The sequence below is a fragment of the Idiotropiscis lumnitzeri genome, chromosome 16, assembly GCF_059441095.1.
Source record: "Idiotropiscis lumnitzeri isolate Australia: NSW breed Sydney's pygmy pipehorse chromosome 16, RoL_Ilum_1.0, whole genome shotgun sequence".
NCBI classification, from domain to species: domain Eukaryota; kingdom Metazoa; phylum Chordata; class Actinopteri; order Syngnathiformes; family Syngnathidae; genus Idiotropiscis; species Idiotropiscis lumnitzeri.
Window position 1 is genome coordinate 12613211 of NC_142406.1, and position 22329 is coordinate 12635539.

The 22329-nt window shown below is 45.7% G+C and overlaps 1 protein-coding gene across 7 annotated transcripts in view; it reads left to right on the forward strand.

Annotated features, from left to right (window-relative positions):
* Positions 1-1224: 1224 nt before the first annotated feature.
* LOC148321487 (triple functional domain protein-like) overlaps positions 1225-22329 on the forward strand; it is a 44371-nt gene continuing 23266 nt past the window's right edge. For 3 of the 7 annotated variants that reach the window (XM_088318143.1, XM_088318144.1, XM_088318150.1), the window contains exons 1-8: positions 1225-1737; positions 10228-10278; positions 15986-16060; positions 18204-18318; positions 19231-19423; positions 20820-20924; positions 21083-21279; positions 21453-21696. In XM_088318143.1, coding sequence (XP_088174269.1) covers positions 1674-1737; positions 10228-10278; positions 15986-16060; positions 18204-18318; positions 19231-19423; positions 20820-20924; positions 21083-21279; positions 21453-21696 — 1044 coding nt within the window. In that variant the 5' untranslated portion in view covers positions 1225-1673. Of the gene's footprint in view, positions 1738-8777; positions 8798-10227; positions 10279-13849; positions 13944-15985; positions 16061-18203; positions 18319-18647; positions 18760-19230; positions 19424-20819; positions 20925-21082; positions 21280-21452; positions 21697-22329 lie in introns of those variants that run through there. The other 4 variants (XM_088318147.1, XM_088318145.1, XM_088318146.1 and 1 more) reach the window with 4 other exon arrangements.

Sequence of the window (22329 nt, forward strand, 5' to 3'; positions counted from 1 at the left end):
ATTGCGGCGGGCCCAGAAGAATAAAACGTTCAAAACAATTGGGAGCGTCACAAGCACAGAAGGAAGAGAGCTCAAGCTAATGACAAAATGAGAGTCAAGACACAGGAGTACAGTCAAATCCTACATCCATTGTCTTTAGTGTTTGCCCTTATTAGGGTCACGATGAGTCTTACAAATTTTCAAATGTGTCTTTGAGAAAGGTATGAGGAAAATGTTTGAAGTGTATGTTCTCGTAGTTCAACAAAAAGTAGATTTGAATAAGTGTAATTTTCTGAATTAGCAAGATGAAGTGATGCTTTTAGGGAATGCCATCATGATGTCACCGACTTCCCAGTGGTAAGACAAATTTAATTTGGTGTTTTTGTTCAAGAATTCTTTCTTTTTTGTTTTTTGGGAATGGCTCCAGCTCACACGTGGCCCTTTCAAAATAAGCACTACATTCCAGTGTTGGATGGAATTAATTTTATTTTTCCCAATATATTTTACCAGTATATGAGGGGGGGGGGGGGGGATTGGTAAATCTTGGCCACATTTATAACCTTAAAATATCACTGACAAATTATTCCCCTGTATTTTCTTGTTCTTTTCTCTTCCTTTTTTTGTATGTATATATGGCACAAATAAAATATATAAAACCAGAGGGAATAACTTGAGTACGGTTTAGGATACAGGATGAGGCCTGTAGTGGAGCTCAATCGCTAATCTTAGCCTGCCCTCTAGTGGTATTTTAGTGAAGTGCACAAAATTCAATTCCAAAACAGGTGGTCCTCTACTTACGACGGAACTCAAACCGAAAGTGTACGTAAATCACTTCTCTCTTGACTAATGTCATACTAAAGTCGCAATTACAGTATCTCTTGGTATGAAAAACACATTCTATGCCATTAATTAAACAGAGGTTATAAATGAGCGTCGTAAACCGATGAGATACTGTATCAATAAATGTTCCGGAACGATGCACAATGATTTTTGATACAGGGCTCCCTTTGAAATGTATGGGAGTGTGTACCTAATGAAGTGACCTGTGTGTCCCAATACATTTGTCCATTGTGTACGTAAAAATAAACAGGGGCGCGAGTATTTTTATTTTTATTTTTTTATTTCTTGCAGTTCCATAGAATTACTGCAGGGGGCAGCAGTAGTCCACAGTTCAAAAAAAGAAAAGCGAGCAAGAATTACCACAGACAGAATGTAAATCAAAGCAGTTGACCTTTACTCCTTTCATCATATTTATTCCCCAACGACGTTTTTCCACTGTCTCAAATTCATCGACTATCTATATCTATTTTTAATCGTTCATTATTTCGAAAATTGTAATGTACTCCTCGCTGTAGCTTAGACACGCCGTCGTTCGTGGGCTAGCCACCAGGCAGCGGCCCCTCCCGCCTCCTTTCCTCCGTGCGAGCGACTCTCCCCTCGGCTTCACTCCGAGGAGGAACCCGGTGCACCCGGTTCATCGTTTCTTTTCTTTTCTTTTTCTTTTCCCCCCCAACAAACCCCAAGATGGAGGCTCGCAGATGGCAAGATTAGCGCTTATAGTACAACCAGACCGCCCGCGTGTCTTTAATGACGCCTTGGTTGGCAGCAGAGGGGATTTTTCTCACATCTTTTTACCCTTTTTGAAGGATCTAATCGGGAGATACTGAGCTCCGGGGGTCGCGGTTGTGGCAGCCATGAGCTCCGGGGAAGGAGCGGAGGAGACGACGAAGGACACCGGGGACATAGCGTTCAGGACAGGTAAGATCAACAATGACGAGCCTCACAGGAGATGATGGACATTTATGCCTGACCGTGATGACCGTTTTTGGGGTGCCAGACAGTGAAGGGCTGGGGTCGAGGAAGGGGGGCGGCACTTAACCCGATTACAAATGCTACGACTGTCATAAACGGACAGTTATTGTTTAACACGCAGAACTATGAATGTTTAATTTGTTGCATGTGTAATTTACTACAGTGTGTTAGCCAGACTGTGTCGCTAAGCATTAGCTTGTGTGCTAATGTTTCGAGCCCCATCTTTTTCCAAGATGTGGCACCATTTATCGAGCAGCCACTAAAAAGAGACGCTGTCCTACATTTTGGGGGCGTTACTCAAGCCAAACTTGCAACCATTTCACGTGTAAAATATTTGCGAGCAATGCAAGTTGTTTCCCCCCCAAGTAAATAAAGTTGGAAGGCGTACAGCAACCGCGTGTGCAATGCACCTTTCAACCACCACAATTGGGGAGGAAATCGAGCATCTGCAATTAATATTAAGTCGCCCGTTGAGCTTATGTGTGCGCTTGAGACTTGGTTTGTGCTTCAACTTTGAGCCGAAAATCAGCGTCGAGGTGAGGGCGAAGTATGGAACGTTTTAGCTTGGAGTTAGCCTCCTAAAAAGCCAGCCTCACCAAAGCCAAATGCTAATGTAGCATCGCTAGCTCGCCAGTGAGTTGACAAAGCCGGCGTGTCCTTTGACCGACTTCTTCCTTGCGAAGGAAAAACGTAGATACAACGTGAATCGATTTAAATCAACCCCCCAACGACCCCAAGTAGATCGTTGTGCTTTTTCGTATTGTCCAAACTACACGACAGTGCGAGCAATGTAAACAATACATGGCGTGGCACATCCAGCATTCTGGGTGTGTTAGGCTAAGCTAAGTGTGGCACATTAAGGTTAAAAACAGGCTTTTGAAACTCGATCACTGTCTGTCACTTATGAGGGGCAACCACAGGAAATCCGCTGCCCTGATTTATTGTCTCACAGCAACACAATTGCTTTGCATTGTGCACAATGCACAGATTTCCCTTTGCAACTCTGAACACTTGGAGTGACAGGCCTGCAGTGATGGAAAAGACAACAACAATGGGTCATAAACTGTAAATTCCAAGAAGTCAAATCTGCATTGGTAGGCTCTGAGAAATAATTTTACAACACTTTTCAATGCCAATTCACTATTGGTTTATTTTGGTAGCTTCTTAGGTCGTTCCACTTACTGTCCCACCGATGCTCGGTGTGCATTTTAAGTGTTCAGACATGATGGAATTATATGTTGGATCTGGATAAGCCTGTGGGCTTGGCTACACTTGCACATCCATGCCAAGTCACCCCCCAGCCCGGTTCACTCTTTGCAGGCATTGAGCTGCTTCCAGCGCCTGACGTCATGCCTGCTTTTGTCATCATTCTTGAGCTTCGCTGCTGAAATACATTTCAAATCGATTCCCATGTACGGTAGTCAAAAGTCTTTTTCATAGATGAGTTGTTGTTGTTGATCAAGGCGTTCTAACGTATCCACGAGTGACTTATGTGCTGTAGCTGAGATTTAGGTGCGGAAAATACAAAGATACCTTTGCAGCATCAATTACTACTTTCCCGTTAGCCATTTTATGTACTGATGTCATTGTTCAAATACTTACAGTGCTGTTGACTATCTTTTGTTAGGCGATTACAGTATATTGTATGGTGAGCAGCTTGCCGTTAACCAAAATAATTGGACTGTCACCGTATTGGGGTTGAAGTTTATAAACGGTACACTCAGATTCTGGCATACTTTTTATTTTTCCGTTGGATTGTTTTTTTTATATTTATGGCTTAGGCGTGTTTTCAAACAAATTCAGTGTAATTATTTCATTGCATCGGTTAGTACATTTCAGAAAATGGCGGGTTCGGACCTGCGTACAAATTAAATTTACATTGTTGAGTAATTTGGTGGATTCTGTCTTACTCTTTCTGTATTGATTAGAAGTTTTGCCAATTAGTAGTTGAGCACATGTGTCTCGAGCTGAAACCATCAAAAGATTTGCAGTGATCATTTTTCCACTCGGAATAAGGTTCCTGCTGACTCACGCACCACTCTGTGTAGAACTAAAACGGCATGAGAGGAAAGAGTGTGCAAAAAAAAAAACAGTGAGTGTCATTTCACATTTAAAACTCGAATGTTAAATGGAATATGCCTGCCGCAGAGCGGATGTAACGTGCCACACCAGCATGAAAATGATTGCAATACAATTTCAAATGCCTTTCCGCCACTTTTTAGAATTTTCAAGCCACACGCGCTGAGTCGGTAATCCCTGCCCCTCACATGATGCACAGTTTTTTGTTTAAGAAGGCAATCGCAAGCCGATTACTCAATTAAGGCTGTTCGAAACTGAATTGAACAATGAACTAAATATGGCAGGAAGCTGGTGACGTTTTGGTTTTAGTCAAAGCGAGTATCACATCCACACTCTTGTTTTGCACTCGCAGCTTCTTCTTCCATCCTGGGACTCTTGTTCAGACTTGCAGAGTTTTGCGTGTCTCGCCACAGGCTATGCGCCCTCCCTGCCCTTGCCGACATCCACATCTTCATCCTCATCATCCTTTTCCCTTGGCGTGGCTTTTTGTCAATCCAATATTGTCTGTTTTTTTGCGCGTTTGCTTCTTCACTCGTTCTTGTTGCATCGTTCTTGCTGATGCACAGTGACAAGTGGGGGGGAAAAAAAAGCTTTCCCCGCTCGTGTCTCGCCCCTCCTTCCAGATTGGAATTAATATCTTGGCTTTGCTGCGGAGAGACGGGGGAGGTTTGTTGTGGCGCTTTGTCAATCATCAACTTGTTCCGCGCTCTTTGCGCACATGACTTAAATATTGATTCAGATCGTTTATTCCACGTTGGCTCGAAGCATGAAGTCCATATCATCCAGCGATCATGAATGAACATTTCGGGGCCCGTATACGAGCTGGTTGTGTCTTGTATATTTGAATGAGCGGCGGTGTGTGTTTGTGTTTTGCAAACCGGCAGCCCAGCGATGGAAATTTGATCCGTAGCTTACATTTATGACTCAGGCCCATTCACCCAGGAAGAGGTTTGCACGAGACGCACACACACACACATCGCTAATGGATATTGATCCTGGAGATGGAGACTGATTGAGGTTTCCCTTCAGGCTCAAAGCAACCAAGTCAGGAAAAAAAAAATACCTGGAATTACATGCTTAGTTGAGCTTCCGAGTGCGCATTTTGCTTAACTTGTTCTGCCGCCATTTTTTTCTCCTAGCTCTTATCACAAAATGACACGACGACTGGTCATCCGGGTCAGGTTTGCTTTGGCTTTGCAGTGACGCCGTTCAATGTCTGCGGTTGTTTGCGCAGCTTTCCTAATGCTCTACTTGAAAGAGCGAGAGTTTGATGTTCAACTGGCTTTATCTGGACATCCTCGTCGAGTATGTTCATAACGGGCTTGGCTAGATGACTTAGTTCTCTTCCAATATTTGCTCTTTGGCGTATGAAGACATTTTTTGGACAATTCTATGCTTCCAACTTTGTAAGAACAGTTTAGGGAAGGCCCTTTGTTGTTCCAACGCGACTCTGCCAACATCTTGTAGTTATCACATCAAGGTCCCAAAAGCTTCAATCCTTAGTGGATGTCAGAAGGTAAACCAAGGGAGGCTTTTCGTATACGTGCATCAGCCCAGTAATCGTTTCCTGTGTGAAACACTCTAGATTTTAGTGGCGGAAGCCAATCGGGGAGGAAATTATATTAGCTCAGATAAGCGCTGACTGACTCGCGACTGTTGAATTATGCAAGTCTCTAAATGGCGACATTGTCGTTGCGTTCCCATAAAGATGCAAGTGCTGACGCAAAGATTTTTGGCACTGTCATGGTGACGAAGGAGTAAAAAAAAAAAAGAGAGGGGGGGTGTGACCTCACAGATTGGGTTCCATAGCAAAAAAAAAACGGATGGAAAACGTGGTCCCATATGCCTGGCTGCGCTGCACACTGTAATTATTCAATGAGAAGACGATGAGCGAAGCCATGCGGCGAAATGAATGGCAGCGCTGCGCTCACTGGGAGGCCGAAGCACGCATGACGTCAGCATGAACCTTTTGGTGCACCTCAACAATACAAGCCTAAAGGACAACAAAGCGCCGCCGATTAAATTACAGAGCTCAGTGTAAACTATTTGGCCTTTGCCGGATGTGCTCGCCAACCCAATTTGAAGAATGCTATCGTAACTCTCATGTGTCGGCTCGTGTAAGCTTGCGGAGTGATTTGCACGGACCACTGAATCCGAGTGACTGATTTCGTAAGCTTGTCATTGTCTTGACATTCTTAAGCAGAGTAGCAGTATAAATTTTGCGGCGGACCGGTGTGGCCAGCACTAACGACCTCTGGCCTTTTAGAGGTGAGAGTTCATTGGATTACGCACTAACCTAATGCAGACGGTTTGTTCTGTGGTTGTGTGTGCTTTTGTGTGGCTTTCAGGAACTAAGGTGCCATCTTTATTTGCTTTGCGGAAGTTGGGGGAATGACGCACATGAAACTAACCATTTAGTCACAGCTTCTCAAACTGATTTCAAAGGTTCAAAATGAATGTTGTCTATGCCTTGTTTGACAGTACGTTGTTCCAACCTATCGTCACAATTTGTGGATTTTAATTGCGCAGGCCCGAGCCCTGTCTAATAGTTGCATCAGTGTTGCATCAAGCTTAAGATTCTTTTGCCACCTAAAATAACTTTTCGTAGCGGCGATGTTTAGCAAACTCTTTGCGCGACTGAATCCTTGGGGTGAAAGCAGTTGTCACCGTTGCACCGTCGTTGTTTTTACGCATCTAATTAGTTGGCCGCGCAAATGCCTTTTAACTGATATGCAAATGAACCGCAAAGGGCAACGTGGAAGCAGCTTTTATTTAGTTAATTGCAAGCTGTCTCACTGCTATGGAATGATACCGCACTTTATGTAGCTGACATCGATGTCAACATCCCACCCTTGCAGTGAAAACGCACGCCAGGAGAGAGTTGGCCAAATTTATTCCAACTGAACTGCGGCGAACTGAACTGTACTGCTTGGGGAATACTTGACTTAATATGACCCTGACACGAATCACTAAATCTTTGCATCTGTGCCGGGAATGGAAAACCGCATTTTTTGAGTTTTGTTTCAGGAAAGGACACAATTGGACTTTTCTTGGCCTGCTTCAATCATGTCTCGTGATCCTGGCTTGTGTGACATTTTTTGATGAAAACAATTCGGGTATCAAGAAACAACAAAATTGTACCTTGTCCATTTTTATTTGAACCTGAAGCCCAGGTGCGTGTTCATCAAAACGTACACTAACTCGGTTTCATCACGATACAATTCCCATGTTGTTCGTTTTGGTGTAAAGAAAAGCTCATCGATGACCTTTGAACTTCGGTGAGTATTATTCACTGAGGTGGAAGCGGCGGCGTTGCAATGTTTGCCAGTTGTGCTAATGAAAGTGTTTGTCATGTTTGGCTTTTCTCTTCCAATAAACTAAACATCGGCACGCGCTAATGTACAAACTTCTCGCCTCCCTGTAGGTTTATTAAAAGGAGCTTGTCCCACTTTCCCCCAACTCCTCTCATCCGCCGTGCTCTCGTTCGCTAATTTCGCCGGCGTGATCGCTAATTGGTTCAAGCTCACGGTGAATTCCCCGCCAAAGCTGCTGCTCTCTTGCAAGCATTCGGAAGATGAGAGTCAAGGGGAGAAAACCTGAAGTGGACAGGAGAGAGTTTGTCAAGTTGCAAGATGCCGTGACATCAACACTGGAGATAATCATTTCTCAGCGCATTCTTGTCGCAAAAGCGTAAACTAGAAGCCGATGCGAGCCAGCTGTCCTGTTCGGCGCAGGTTAGCAAGGAGGGTCTTAGAAAAAAAAAAAAGACAGTGAGGGAGTTAACCAAACTAGGACAGGTCCTCAAAGACCATTGTACTCCTTTTTCTTGCGCTCTAGTCTCTAGAGCGTTGAAAAGTGCTATCTCACTCTTGGCCTTTTCTCTCGCGTTCCTTTTTCTTATGTCTCAGTTACTGGCTACTTCTCTTAATCTAAGGACTGGAAGCAAAAAGGATATCGATGAGGGTACCTGATCTCTTCAGAGCCCTCCTTGCCTGCTCGCCAACAAAGTGGCAATCAATGAATTTTCATTTTGGCCTGTCTGGCCTTTTGGGGGTCTCCAAATGAGTCCAAAGTGCACATGGCACCTGGATGTCGTGCCACAATGCAGTACGGTTTGGTTCAATTCAGGTACGGAGTGCAATTTGTTGGCTGTGACTAAAATAAAATCGCCATCCTGTGTGTCAAATCTTAGCATCTCTTTTGAGTTAGCTGATAACAGCTGACTACTGTTGCTGGCTCACTGGTTGCATTGGTTTTTGCATAGTGTATTTAATCGCAGAGGTTGGTGTTTAATGTTTTGACATTTGCTCGGAATGAAGAACAACGAGCTAGCTCGTTGTTGAATAATTCAGCAAATGTCTTCTAGACTACCGTAATACTCATAATCGTTGTTTAGTGCAGGGGTTCCTGTACAGTTTAGGTCAAGAGACCCCCTTACGAGGGGTGGTATTTTTCCATGGAGTCCCAATCCTGACCTGGATTGATCGCTTTTTAATTTGGTGCTGTTGCAACTTGGGAGTGCGTGACATATGACAAGTTCAATATTCACAGTTTGTTTTTGGTAGTTTCACAGCTCGAGGTCATGCTTACTTGGTTTCTCTCTCACCTCCCTTCATCCCTATATGCAAGTGCTCCTCTTGCGATTCTTTGCTCATTCGGCTTGATATCCGCCTCGGCAATTTATAGATTTCCTGCCTGACGTCTCGTGACCAAGACAATAGGTATTCTCAAATGAAGGCGCTTCGCTCGTGCCTGCTCGTGAGTCAAGCGATGAGTGTGTCTGCCGAGAAGGGAAAGGCAGGGGCCCCTAGCAAGGGTGGTCTTGAGTTCGTGTGGGCCGCGAGACAGAAACGAGCGAGCGTTGGGGACAAGAGGGAGCTGTTTGTGCGAAGCGTGCTCCCTCTGAGGCTACAGTACTGAGGTCTATGTGAGTTCACGCTATCTGAAAGCACATTTCATAGACATGAGACGTCCGGTGTTTTACGAGATCAAGCCCGTTGGATTTTTCATTTCTGCTTTGTCATTTCCTCAGCGGTTGTTGTAGAAGTGTGTGTGATCTGTTACATTTTTTTTTCCAAGCAGTTTGGTGCGTTGTTATTACATGTAATGTGTGTGTGTGTGTGTGTGTGTGTGTGGTTTGCATTCGACCGCTCTGGAAAAGCTTCTCAACTTGAGTGCGTGAACGCTATCTGTGCTCATGTTTTATCTCAGTTTGGTCTGTTGTTTATCTAGCGATACAATGGGGCAGCCGCTCATGTGGTCCGACGTTGCGTTGTTGCACGCTGCGGCTTAAGTTGACGTCTTGGGCATTGCAAATATGTAAAGTATGTTTAGTTTTTGTTGCGTGCCGTCCCATTCAGTCTCTGGATTTATCACCGGCACTTCAGCGGTTGCGTGCAAAGCTAATATGTGAAGCCTGTGTCCGCACGGTGCGGCATTAAGGTAAACTATACCAAGTGCTGTTTGCTTGCAATTTGTACTGTTCCGTTCGCCTCTTTTGGCACTCATGATCAAGAAGAAAAAAAAATCCTTGTGAAAATTATAGTCCGTCTGGGAACATGTTCTGTGGACAGACGAAACCAAAATATAGATTTTTTTTGGCAGCGCACACCAGTGATTTGCTGATAGATGATCGTACTTACAGTTAAACATGTTGCCTTGCCGAGGGTCGGTGAATTGCACCTCAGCAAGGCAGATGCTTCTTGAGCATGCGATTTTCCAATAAAACGAAGACCAGATCTTGGAACAAACACATGGTCATTGTTTGGTGACAACCAAGAATGAGGTGAGTAAGTAAAGTTCCAGACCTGGTGTGACAAAAGATGTACTTCAAATACAAACTACAAGTTTTCCTCCAATTATACTCCCCGTTGAGTTAAACACACTTCCGCCTCCTCCTCTGCCACAACTTCATGCACTCCCGGAAAGGTTCCAGGATCCTCCGCAACTCCTTTATCATCCAACGATTATCCCATGTTGACGCCTTTTACAAAGCGGATTGTTCTCTCCAAGGTCGAACAGGAAGCAGGCCGTGGCTGAGTCACTTGGGCCGAAGCGTCTGCCCCATTGAGTCAACCAGTTGACCCGCTTGACCAGTCACCATGTTTACATTTAGACGCCGCATGACTCTGAGACTTCGCTTGGGTCACAGCAGCAGGGGCAGAGTCTTGCTCATACTATATATAGACGGCATCAATGGGCCGATTGTTTGGGTGCGGAGTCTGTTCGCACTCTTGTCATGAGTTGTTGTGTGAAAAAAAAAAAAAAAGAATACATCATGGCTGTGCGAACTTGTCCAGTTCATGAAGGAGGGAAGGGCATGAAAGCTGATTTTTATCTGTCTTCTGTTTCTTACAGATGGATCCCTCCCTAAAGAGCCCAAAGGAGATGTGTCCAGTCAGATTGCGGGTAAAACCAACACGGCACAAACTCAAAACGTCTCTGATTTGTTCTCCCTCCTGAAATGTGTCTGCGCACGCTTTACGAGTGTCTATTTTAATAGTTTGCCGGATGAGGTCAGGCCACTGTCACAGTAATTTCTCAGCACCACACTCACCTTGACTCCCCATCCCTCATTGTCTCCTCCCTCTCCTCATTGGGTGCCTGTCGCCGTAGCGACAGTGGCCTCTCTCTCCCTCCCCCGCCCTCGCTTGATTAGAGATGGTTGTGCGCGGCCTTCACTTCTTTCCTTTTCAGCACTCTGTCATCGTATTTTGTGTTTGGGGTTTGATCATTTCTTGTGGCTGAATATGCTTCTTTATCGGCAGTTCCGAAAGGAGTGATGGTACATTGAAATGAATCTCCTCGTATTGGTTGTAAAAATAAATAGAAAAATGACAGAACCCCCAAAGCTACATATAAAGGAGGTCAGTGAATTGGCAGGTTGCCCCGGGGCCTGGGGCGATGGTGGGAATGGCTCCCATTTGACAAATGTGATGAAGACATGAGTTCATTTGATACCCGCAAATCACTGCTGCTGCGTCTTCCCGGTTCTCTTCGCACACTATTTTTCATAGGTTTCTGGTGCTTTCCAGTCATTACTAGAGCTTTGTCGGGGATTAACGCTCCCCATCTGTTGGCCCGGCAATACAACTGGTCCAACTGGGCCAAGATCGGGTGCAAAACAGTTATGTAATTACTGTTATACCTTCAAAGTCAGACAGATGGGCTGAAAAGTTTGCGTGTGCTATTGTATTTCCTTTAAAAGCAAAATATAAAACTGCTCCAAAATACATCCCACTGAGGAGTCATTTCCATTCTGTGTTTTAATGTAATGCCAGTTTCACCTCCAGAGGGCGTATTTGTGTCGAGTACAATATCAAGAGCAGAGAGCCTCGCCATGTGCTGTATTGAATCTTCTTTAGTCATCAAAAGACAGACTACTGCACTTAACCTTGCAGTCGGACCATGTTCTGAATCAAATTAGATTGTTAGGAAAGATGCTTTATTGTGGTTTCCTTCTGGATTGTCACGAAGAGATCCAGAGACCCTGACAAATGAACAGTTGCCACTGTTGAGCCATCTTCCTCTGCTTTTTCTCCCTGTCCATTTTTTGTCTTCGTCATTTTATGGTCACTGGGGCAACCTTGGCCCGCTTCTCAGTTGGTAAGCCTACCCTGCCATTAGAGGTCTGGACAGATTGAGAGAACTGAACAAGGCGGAGGTGAAGGAGGGACTTCTTGTCCTCCACCTCAAATTCATATATTTGAAGCCAAAGAGTCAATTCGAAACCGGGCTAATTGCTCGGCTTTAGTGCTTGGCGTTTCTCGTTAAACACACGCATTTATGCCGCATATTTGTTTTTTTATTGCTACATGAAATGCATGATTATTTAGTTCACACTCCCTCCCTCTTAGCTAGTTGAGAAGGGAAATTATTTTAATGGTGTTGTGATTTTGAAGAGCTTTTGGTGGAGAATTGCAGAGTTAAAACTCTTTCATCCCCTTCTGATTGGGATGAAGAAATGCTGTGACACGTCTCTTAACTGATCGGCAAATCCCTCTCCCTTGGACCTTTTCCAACCACAAAAAAGAAATGATGCTGATGATCTAGAACAGATTGGAGCGGAGCCAGGTTTTCTCATAATCAACCTCGTACATCATGCACCTCTGGATCAATGGATTTGCAGACATGCTCCAAAATCTGGTCGAAAGTCTTTTACTGTGGGTGCCAAGGGGGGACCAGATCCATATGTTCATCCATTCTCACTTCCCATCTATTTTACTTTGGAGATATCAAAACGCCTTGTGGTGTTTATGTATGCCGTTAGTCTGTGTGCATCGGCAGCACTGCCCCATAATCCCTTCGTTGTTACTCGTGAGTAGTACGACAGCTGTTTCCGATCACAACAACCAATCAGAGCGGCCCTTTTGGTTTCCCGATGGGCAACTCCTTCTTGTAAAATGGAACAATGCCGACGAACGAAGAGGAGATACAGTCATTGGACTCTGGAGTGCTCCTAGCATGCTAATCCAAACCATATTTCCATAACTGCAAATGGAGAATCTGGAAACGTTGTGAACGTTCTTGGTTTTGCTCACTACCTCCGACAAAAGGACAAGAACGGTAGCAGCCAATGACTGGGAATATAATTGTCATTTTTACGGCATGATATTTGCCAATTCCTAGACGGTGTCGGTGTCACATTCCTGTGTGTACAGTAAGTGTAGATCACAATCAGGCAATCAGGATGTATGTTAGGATTCCAGGTCACGGATCCCCTATTCCTGTCTACTCCATCCCACCTCAAAGAATTCCTACTATTCCCACACTTCACTCCGACAGGAATTTCTGGCATGCGTGAACTTGGCAGCTATGTGGGGGCGCACATGTGCAACCGTTCTGGTTTCTCTTGCCCCGCAACAGCTGGCCCGGAGGCCGGGCATCCCAATCAGCTGCCGGGGAGCTATTACGCGATTACACCGTTTGTGATCGCTCTTCAACCCAGACAGCAATGCTCGATTTGCGGTATGACTGGAACTGCGACCCTCCCTCCCTTGGCCCATCCCATCTGTCCCGCTCTGGGCAGCCGCCACCTTCTCACTTTCTGTCCTCCAAGCAAAACACTCCGAAGGTATTTGTCACACAGTCGTCTAGTGGCGTTCTTGACTAATCTGCTTTGTTGTATCAAGCCCATCTAATGCCCACTTGACCTCCTGGAGGCCCCCACAAGGCTCCAACCATTCAATAGAACGCCTGCCTTTGATGTTTCTAACACGCATGACTCGCTTACTGTGTGACCACGAGCATGGTCACACCGACTCTCTTGCTGGATGCAAAGGGCGATGGACTTCTGTAGAATTTTACTCACACCCTATCTGTATGTGGGGCGTAGTCACGTATCCATTTCGCCACTACCCGCTTCATGTTTTCCAGTGCTTCTCAATTATTTTCTGTTACACCCCCCTAGCAAGAAGAAAACAAGACACAATGAAGTCTGTGGATGTACGCAGCCTTGAGATTCTGTGCCAGTGCAGTTGTCACAAATTGGTGCGGGCACAACTCTTAGCTATTGAACCTTTCGGCTAGAAATCCCAGCACAGCGCAAAGGTTTTCCCAGAGAAATCCTCTGCACTCTCGACTCGAGTCTTCATGCTAAGCAGCTTGTCAGGATGCGTAAATGCTGTGCAGGCATGTTATAATTACGTGCCGACCCTAAACATTCAGGATTGCCTCCTGCAACCTGGCCTGACCGAAATCCAGTACAGATGAACTGCTTGTACACCACGTACTTGACACCTAAAGGCGCCATGTCTGCTCAGAAATGTTCGCTTCGGCTTTTCCACGGGAATGTGTGGACGGGAGCAAAGCGCACAGTTTTGGTTGTCTCCCGGATTGGAATATCTTTGCAGAGGAATGCCAGGATTAGGTGCAGCTGCTGCGGCTGTGCCCACGGCGGGCCGGGATCGGTCAGTCATTAGCGCCGATGGTGGCGTCGGACGACATCCTGGCGTCGGATGACAGCCTCTCGTTGTCTTTTTCCATTTTGAAATCCTTTTTGGATGAAGTGTAGAGGATGGCTTGCTGGACGAGTGATCACGCAAAACACAAGTCCGCTGTCAAATGTGTGACAGGTGCTAATCATCGTGCGTGTCCTGAATGCTTTGAGGGCTCACTTAAGTGTTTTTGTACTGTCACTTCCTTTCCTAGTACCAGCTGTGTGCTTTTGTGTTTGCGTGTGTGTGTGTGTGTAGCTGTGAGCAGGCTGCTCTTTATTTAGCTGCTGTGCTACTTTCTCTAGTCCCGTGGCACTCTTGAACAGGATAAGTGATGTATGCCGGTGCCTAAACTTAGCCTTTGTTCTGCCCATGTCCTGCTTAATTATTTGTCTGGCTAAACATAGAAAACGTCATTGCAGGAACGGTTTAAGGCTAGAAGCACTGTGTTCGGGATTCTTGGAAAGACGACAGTTAAAAGTCGCTTGGTCTCTCTGTAGAAATTCATATTTTGCAAAACTGCAACGGAAATTAAACCGTAATTCCTGAACTGCCCTAAACACAAAAAATGGATTATTTGTAATAGTACAAGACAATCCATGGTTTTAGACCAATCCAAAGGTTATTGAATTCATGACAAAGCATTAACATGAACGTTCACGTTTGTCTTGCTGCGAGCGGTGGATTGTGTTTACCGGAAAATCCGGGTTTATAAATCGCCTTTAGCGTTCGCGCTGTTTCTTCCCCCCTGCGCATCGTCTTGCCGGCATCGGAACGCTTCATTGACCTTTTGATAATCCCCGCGCTTGGTGGCAGCCTGCCAGTCAGACTGTACATCAAAGATGGTCTTTTTCATCTGAAGATGACTCACTCGGCGGCGAAAAGACGCTGACGTCGACGCCATCCATCGCTGACATTCTCCCGTATTACGCGTTCCCTCACACTTTTCCGCATTAATCCGCACGCCTCTTAACTGCCGCTAATTCAACATGACTCAGCAGCGGACAAAGTACCCCGCTTTCAGGGAAGGGACTGACTAAATGCGAACACTACGAATATCTATTCTCTCCTCCATAACGGAACAAATGCGTCTTAACATGTTGACTCCTGCTCTACTCAAAATGAGAGGATTGTTCTCTGGGCGTCCGTCCATCCTTTCTCATTGATCACCTGCTCACAAGCGCGAGCTGTTTCTTTGCTTGAGCCCTGTGGGAAAATGGACGTGATCATTGCAATTTGTTTTTGTGGCACCCTGAGGGGATGGCAGCAGCACAGTGGCCGGCGAGAATAAACACACTTTTATACTCGGCATTTTGGCTGTTGGTAAAGCTATCTTATAATATGCGGTATAAAGAAAAGGTATAATAATTATATATCATGTATTTTGGTCCCAATTACTACTTTCTTATTAGCCATTTTATTATTATAATTTTTTTCACTGATACATTCTGTTGCTCGCCAACGACTATCTCGTCACTAGGACCAGATTTGCACTTTGGATTGAAGAAAAACAAAAGCCTGATCTCATTCTGTCCTACTTTTGACATGTTACTGCGTCTCGACCGAGGCGGTGCGTGCGCGCGTGTGTGTTTTGAACAGGTTTTGTCATCTTTGAACATCTCCTGACAGCCGGCGCTTCACTCTTACGGCATATTAGCAGTACAGCGAAGGCTCTCTGTCATCCGTCGTGAGATACAAGTTGACGCTGTTTGTTGTCGACGTTATTGCCGTGTTGGGATTTGCAGTCGTTCCATTTCATCTCTTCGATTTATTCCAGGAACAACATGTGATACACCGCATTATGCAGCTAAACATGTTGGTTTGTTTTAAGACCAGAACAAACACCAAACCTTGCATAATTTAGGTCAAACGCTTACATCAGACGACCATTTACTTTGTGATGTTGTTTAAAGGTCGAATTTGAGCCTATGCTGATGCAAGAAGAAAAAAAATGTTGTTTTAATTTCCCCCACTAATTCCTAGCCACTATCAGGTGTGCACTATAGACTCAAACTATGTCCGCAATAATCTGCCTTCAAGGATGAACAAGGCACATTTTGCCACGTTGAAAAGAATCCAAAGTAAATGGCCGTCCGGTTTTAAGAAGATAAAAGCGCTTTCGCTCCTCCAGCAAGGAATAGGCGTCTTCATTTTCTCTTTCTTCTCTTCTATCTTTTCAGGTTTCAGGAGAAATGAGGACATGAGGGCGATGGAGGTGCTTCCCATCCTTAAAGAAAAAGTCGCTTTTTTGTCAGGTAAGGATTTGGGGGTGCTTTGTCTTGCTTGTCGGACACAAAAGAAATTGCAAAATACATGTTTGGTTTTCGGACTTGCACATCCATCTGTGCATCATCATGAAACATTTTTAATGAGGAGCTGAAGGCATACTTAGCGTGAACATTTTGACCGATCGCCAAACAATTTGGAGCTTCCGCTATATAAGGAACCGAAGAGTCAATAGTTGGCCCTTTGCCTTGACCCCGCCTGCGTGCATGAATACATATCTCCCCCCACCGGTTGTCTCCGCAGCGTCAGCAGTGCTGTGCGGTGTCGTTGCAGCCCCCCTACTGAGATTCTAACACATGCGATCGCACGCCTGTCTTGTCCCGTGCCAGGGAAATAAAACGCAGGCGCGTTGAGAGATGGATTTGTGCACTGATGACAATATCAACGATTGTTAATCTGACGTTCGAACATGTTCACGTTTGTCTCTGCTTGTGTGTCAGTGTGTGTATTTGAGTATGTGTGCGACCGTGTGGGCTTCTGTGCGTGCGTGTGTGTGAGCCTGGTTGTTGTGTCAAAGTGTCTGCAATTTAAATGTGTGTCTGTGTGTACCACTTTGTGTGATCCCCCGTGTGCCTGTCTTGTGTGTCAGTATCACCTTTTTTTGTATAGGCCGTTGTCTGTGTGTCCACGTATCGGTGTGTTTGTCCGTCTAACCCTGTGTGCGTGTGTATCTGTGTGTCCATGGTTTTGTGTTCCGTGTGCAAATTCCAACCGTAGCAAATGAAGAAACAAATACAATTTGTATTTTCCTTCTTTGCGCGCTCGGTTTCGGGAAGGTCAAACAGAATTGCAAACACAGTCACGATGACTCAGACAAACGCACCGATATCCAGAAAGAGAAAGTGGGAGAGACAGGGCGACGTTGCCATAGCGACGGCGTATCGTCAGCAGCGGCATCCCCGAGTCGTAATTGGCTTCATTTTGAAGAAAGGGGACCAAAAAAGAGAGAGCAGCGGTGAAGACAGGGTAGACTGAGCCAAGTTATTCTCGCCGGCTCCTAATAATCAGCTTTTTGTTGCTTTTACATTTTCTCCTCCGAGCGTACGTGCTCGCTGCGCGCCGCCTCGCCTGACTAATTTGTGGGCTGAGCACATTCATATCGTGTTTACAAGCACAACACCTTTATAAGCTTCCATTTCACGAGCAAAATGGTAATTGACGTTCAATTTCCTCAGTCTTATGTTACTGTGATGCAATATAACGGAAATTCCTCCCGGCGGTTCGTCTTCTGCAAACGGTAAATTGTGGTTTTAGGCAGCGTATGGCGTCCAAGCAGCAGGAAGTCAGTCAGCATACCGAGAAGTTGCAGCCGATTGCCCGCATGCTCAGTGTGACCGCTTTGCGTTTATTACTCCCCGCAGCATTCAAATCTGAGCTCCTGTCTAAAATTTCAAAGAAAAACGCCTCTGCTCGGACATAAATTAAGGCATATTGTCAGGCTGTGGTCAGAGTGAGACCCCGCGACGGGAGATTCAGACACACCCGTTACATTGCACGGCGAACGTCACGCTGCTGTGATGCAGAGCTTGATTGTGCAAAAAAATGGGGAACCCTTTCCTGTTTCTGATGAAGGTGATGCAACAGCTGTGCCGTCACTTAAAACTGAAAGATGTGATTCGTGAACGCTGAATCTGGTTTTAAGCCCAGTGGCAGATGTGTGCAGATGTAATTAAAAGCGGATTACAGTTGCCAAATGTGACGCACGATTCGCAGACTTCTATTAGGATTACCTCATTAAGTGCTGTTCCATTTGGACAAAAGTCTTGGGACACATGACCGCTGGAAATATGCTTTTGGGAAAAAATTCTCACTGCACATCGCGTGGCTGCTTTTTTTTTCCTGAGAGCAAAAATTTGATGCCGATGCTTGTTCAGCTACATGAGAAGAACAGGAAACATGGCGTGTACAACTAATAACCCTGAAATTGCACTTACGTCAGCATTTCAGCTACCCGGTTGAGGACAGATGGAAATGGCGTAGTCGTGCTTAAAAAAAAAAAAAATCCAATATTATAATTCACCATTTTGAAATTTAGGCAGAACACACTGACAAACGTATGCACGAGTTTGTTCGTTGTGGTTTATCAGCTACAAACTGTTTTTTGTGTCTTAGGTGGCAGGGACCGACGCGGTGGTCCAGTGTTAACCTTCCCGTCACGCAGCAACCACGACAGAATACGAACCGACGACCTGAGGAGGCTGATCGCCTACCTAGCCGGCATTCCCAGGTCAGACTTTTAATAAAGCAACCAAAAAAAAAAGAATGCACATGGATGTCCAAATCAAGTATGTGTGTAAGTGTGCACGCGAAAGTGCTGAGTGAAGCATGTGATGGGTGAGAGAGAGAGGGGAATTATTCAAGAGCTGTTAGCTTGCTGCACTAAACAAAAAAATTAATTTCTTGGCTGCCAAGAAATCAGTTGTCGAGACACGCAGAGGGACGTGAGGGAAAGCCTGGATGGATATCGGAGCGCGAGCGAGGGAAGGGAAGAAGGGATCCACTGGGAGAAAGCAGCGAGGAGAAGGGGGGGTGGATTAAAAACCCACAGAGATGGAACGCGCATGTGTGAGCTCGTGTGTGTGTGTGTGTGAGGAAGCAAAACAAAACGTCGCAGTAGCTGAGGCAGTGCAGCAGCGATAGTTGGTGTGGAGCAGTTCTCACCTCGCAGGTAAATCCCGCCATTCATCTCCGTTTCATCATTCAAATAGAAACGTGCAAAAGTCCCGTTGAATAAATTAACATGTCATCATCTGGCAACGTGCGTTCATATTCTGCAGCCGTTCGTTTTGTCCTGTTCTATTTCAGGAGCGCGCTCTCGTTGTGGATGACTATTCAAATCTCGTGGAAGTAGTTCTAGTGGAAAAGGAGGGTTCAGAAATAGTTCACACAGCAGATGCTCAGATGTAGAGATTTCTTTGATTATTTTCTTTTTCAAGAGTGAGCGTTTGAGTCGTTGTCACAGGTTTCACTGTGCGTGAGTGGGCGTGTGGGATCCATGTTTTGACTGCGTAGGCTTGTGACGCGATAGAAAACTGCGTCACCTCATGGATTTTTCCCCTTTCTCCCCCTCCCTCCTCATCATCCTTTCTGTCATCTGTCCCCTCTTTCTGGATTACCTCCAACCTCGGCCCGCCTCCAGCGAGGAGGTCTGTAAACATGGCTTCACGGTCATCGTGGACATGCGCGGCTCCAAGTGGGACAGCATCAAGCCCCTGCTGAAGATCCTGCAGGAGTCGTTCCCGTCCTGCATCCACGTCGCGCTCATCATCAAGCCCGACAACTTCTGGCAGAAGCAGAGGACTAATTTCGGCAGCTCCAAGTTTGAGTTTGAGGTACGGTGTTTTGACTGAATGCTGTTGTCGGAGTAATACGGAAAACCATTGTTCACACTCCCGCAATTTCACAGATTTTTAATTCAGGTTTTAATATTTACATTTTTGAGTACAAAGCGAGGCTTCATACCAATACACGCTGTATATTGTATTCCAATAATACTTCAACTTTATTTCTAGGTTTGTTTGTACCTGTGGAGAGTCTCTGTTGCTGAACTGCCCGAGCTCAGTTACTGAATAGTGCTCTCCTTGCCAACAGCCTCTCGCTCCTTTGTCACCTGTTTCCTCCGCGTTTTATTTTAATGTCGCTAAAGTGGCAAGGCAAATCGGCTTCTTCCTTGTCAATCGCGCCATGTTGTTTGTGGCTCAATAAAAATGATACAGCACAGCAAGTGGTCGCCAACCTTGTGGTGCTGAGCCACATGAGGATTGTTGATTAAGCCTTGGCAGAAGTCTGCTCTAATTAAACACGCCTTGCTCTGCTCATGATTTCTGTTTGTTCAGTTGACTTTAGCTATTTCGCTGTCCCTAGTTGTCATATCCAACATGGTAAAAAAAAAAAAATCTCTTATTGTCCTTTGCCACAACTCACCGAACTGCTGTTGTCGCACGTCCATATCGATTATTTGAGTGGCACAGTCGCACGCAAGCTGACATTGGAACGCTGCAAACGTACACTTTATGAAAGTACTGTTCCTCACTTCATCAACCTTGACAGTAATTCATTTCTTAATTGCGTGCGTCTGTATGTGATATGGAAAAAAAAATGCACAAGGTTCATTTCCTCCCTCACTTGCTCACAAATCAATTAACCTGTCAACAATAGCATGTCCCCCCCCCCCCCCCCCTGCATTGGTCGGCCTTCAGCGAGCTGTGTAGCCTCGCTTCTCTGCCCATGTGTGTGGGGGTGTTGTGCGGAGGAGGAGGCTTTGCAGAAAGCGCGTCGAGATGCTCAAGGCTTCTCCTCGCTCTTGTGTGCGCAACAAAAATGTGATGTTGTCAGATGCGATTGTTGCCTTGTAAGCTGTTACATTGTATTTGTAGATGATCAGGAGACGGGGTGGGGTTGAATGGCATTGCGAGGGGTCCTCGGTTTCGAGCCGTACTGTGCTGCTGGCTGACATAATTGGAGGAAGACCAAGCGTACGAGTCAACTGCTAAATGCTTAATGAGTTGGCCTCACGTACTGCGCAGATTAGTGAAGAGTCTCGCTAAGTCTGCTCCATTAGGTTCCCGTGTTGATCGTTTTTGGGAGGTAAATGTTGAGCTCAAGTGCGCTAATTAAAAAGTTCTCAATTGAGAGGATTTAATGAAGCATTTTACCCACATTTGACTGAAACAATTGCAAATCCGCTCTGACGCCGCGTCGACCCCTCTCCTTTTTTTTTTTCTCCAGACCACCATGGTGTCGCTAGAGGGCCTGACGAAGGTGGTCGATCCCTCCCAGCTGACGTCGGACTTTGACGGCAGCCTGGACTACAACCATGAAGAGTGGATTGAGGTGAGAAGCCTTAACTAACTTTTCAGTGAGTTTTTTGGTAGAGGTGGGAGTGTGTCCCATTACGTACTTCAACTTTCAAGCAAGTCATAAAAACATGACTCGAGTCCCACGCCGCAGCGTTTTGTTCATCGCAGTGTCTTTGTTGGCTTCCTGTCCAGGTCCGCGTGGCGTTCGAGGAGTTCTCCGGTCACGCCACGCAAATGCTCGCCCGGCTAGAGGAGATGCAGGAGACGGTGTCCCGTAAAGACTTCCCCCAGGACCTGGAGGGTGCGCGTAGGATGATCGAAGAGCACGCCACGCTTAAGAAAAAAGTCATCAAAGCGCCCATAGAGGAGCTGGACACGGAGGGACAGAGGTAGCCACACAATGTTCAACAAAATGTCGCACATTCGGACAGATGCGTAATAACATGGGAGAGCAGATGTACGCTAAATTGACTTCCAAGTAGTTTTAATATCAGCGAATACATTTTAACTGATAACACGCAATTGTTTATTTATTACTGGTGCGATTTCCCGCTGTGTCCAGGCTGCTGCAGCGGATCCAAAGCAGCGAGCCCTCGTCCAACCGCAACGGTAGCAGCGGCGGCAGCAACACAAGCAGCAGCAGCAGCGGCGGCAACGCCGACACCCAGGGCATTGTGCCACGCATCACCCAACTGCTGGACAAGCTGCACACCACCCGACAGCACCTTCACCAGGCCTGGCACGTCCGCAAGCTGCAGCTGGATCAGTGCTTCCAGCTCCGCCTCTTCGAGCAGGACGCCGAGAAGGTCGGTGGGCCGTGAGTTGGCGAGTGTCGCTCGGCGCGCGCAGTGATGCGGCAGTAAATCGGAACAACAGCGGCCGATCACTGCGGGGCACGCAATCTAAACACAACCTAATTATGGCCGCAGTGAATTGATTTGCAATGTGTGGACAGGGCAACGCATCATTTCACGCCAAGTTTTCCTGTTTAAGAGGAAAAAAATCACATCACAACATCTACATCACAATACGCCAAAGTCAAGTTGTTTTTTATTTTATTTTTTTTTTGCAGTAAAGCAGACAAACCTTTTACACCTTGAAACAATTGTTACTGGTACACACACGGAGCAGCAACAGATAAAGAGCATCGGATATTACCCACAGGAATAATATTCTCTCTGCTCTGTGACAACAATTATTACTGGAGTTTAGTTGCAAACCGTCTCTGCCTTTTCTTCATGCTCTCTTTTCAGTAGAGTGGTATCCCTGTAGCGGGGGTTGACTGTGTATGCAAACATATACCCTCTTACTTGACAACTGATAAAAGCCATTGCACGAAAGAAGACAGAATGAGGCAAAATTAGATCAATCTGGAAGAGAATCTAACTAAAAAAAAGCAGGTTGCAGTACCACAGATAGCTGCTGTCTTGGATACACTG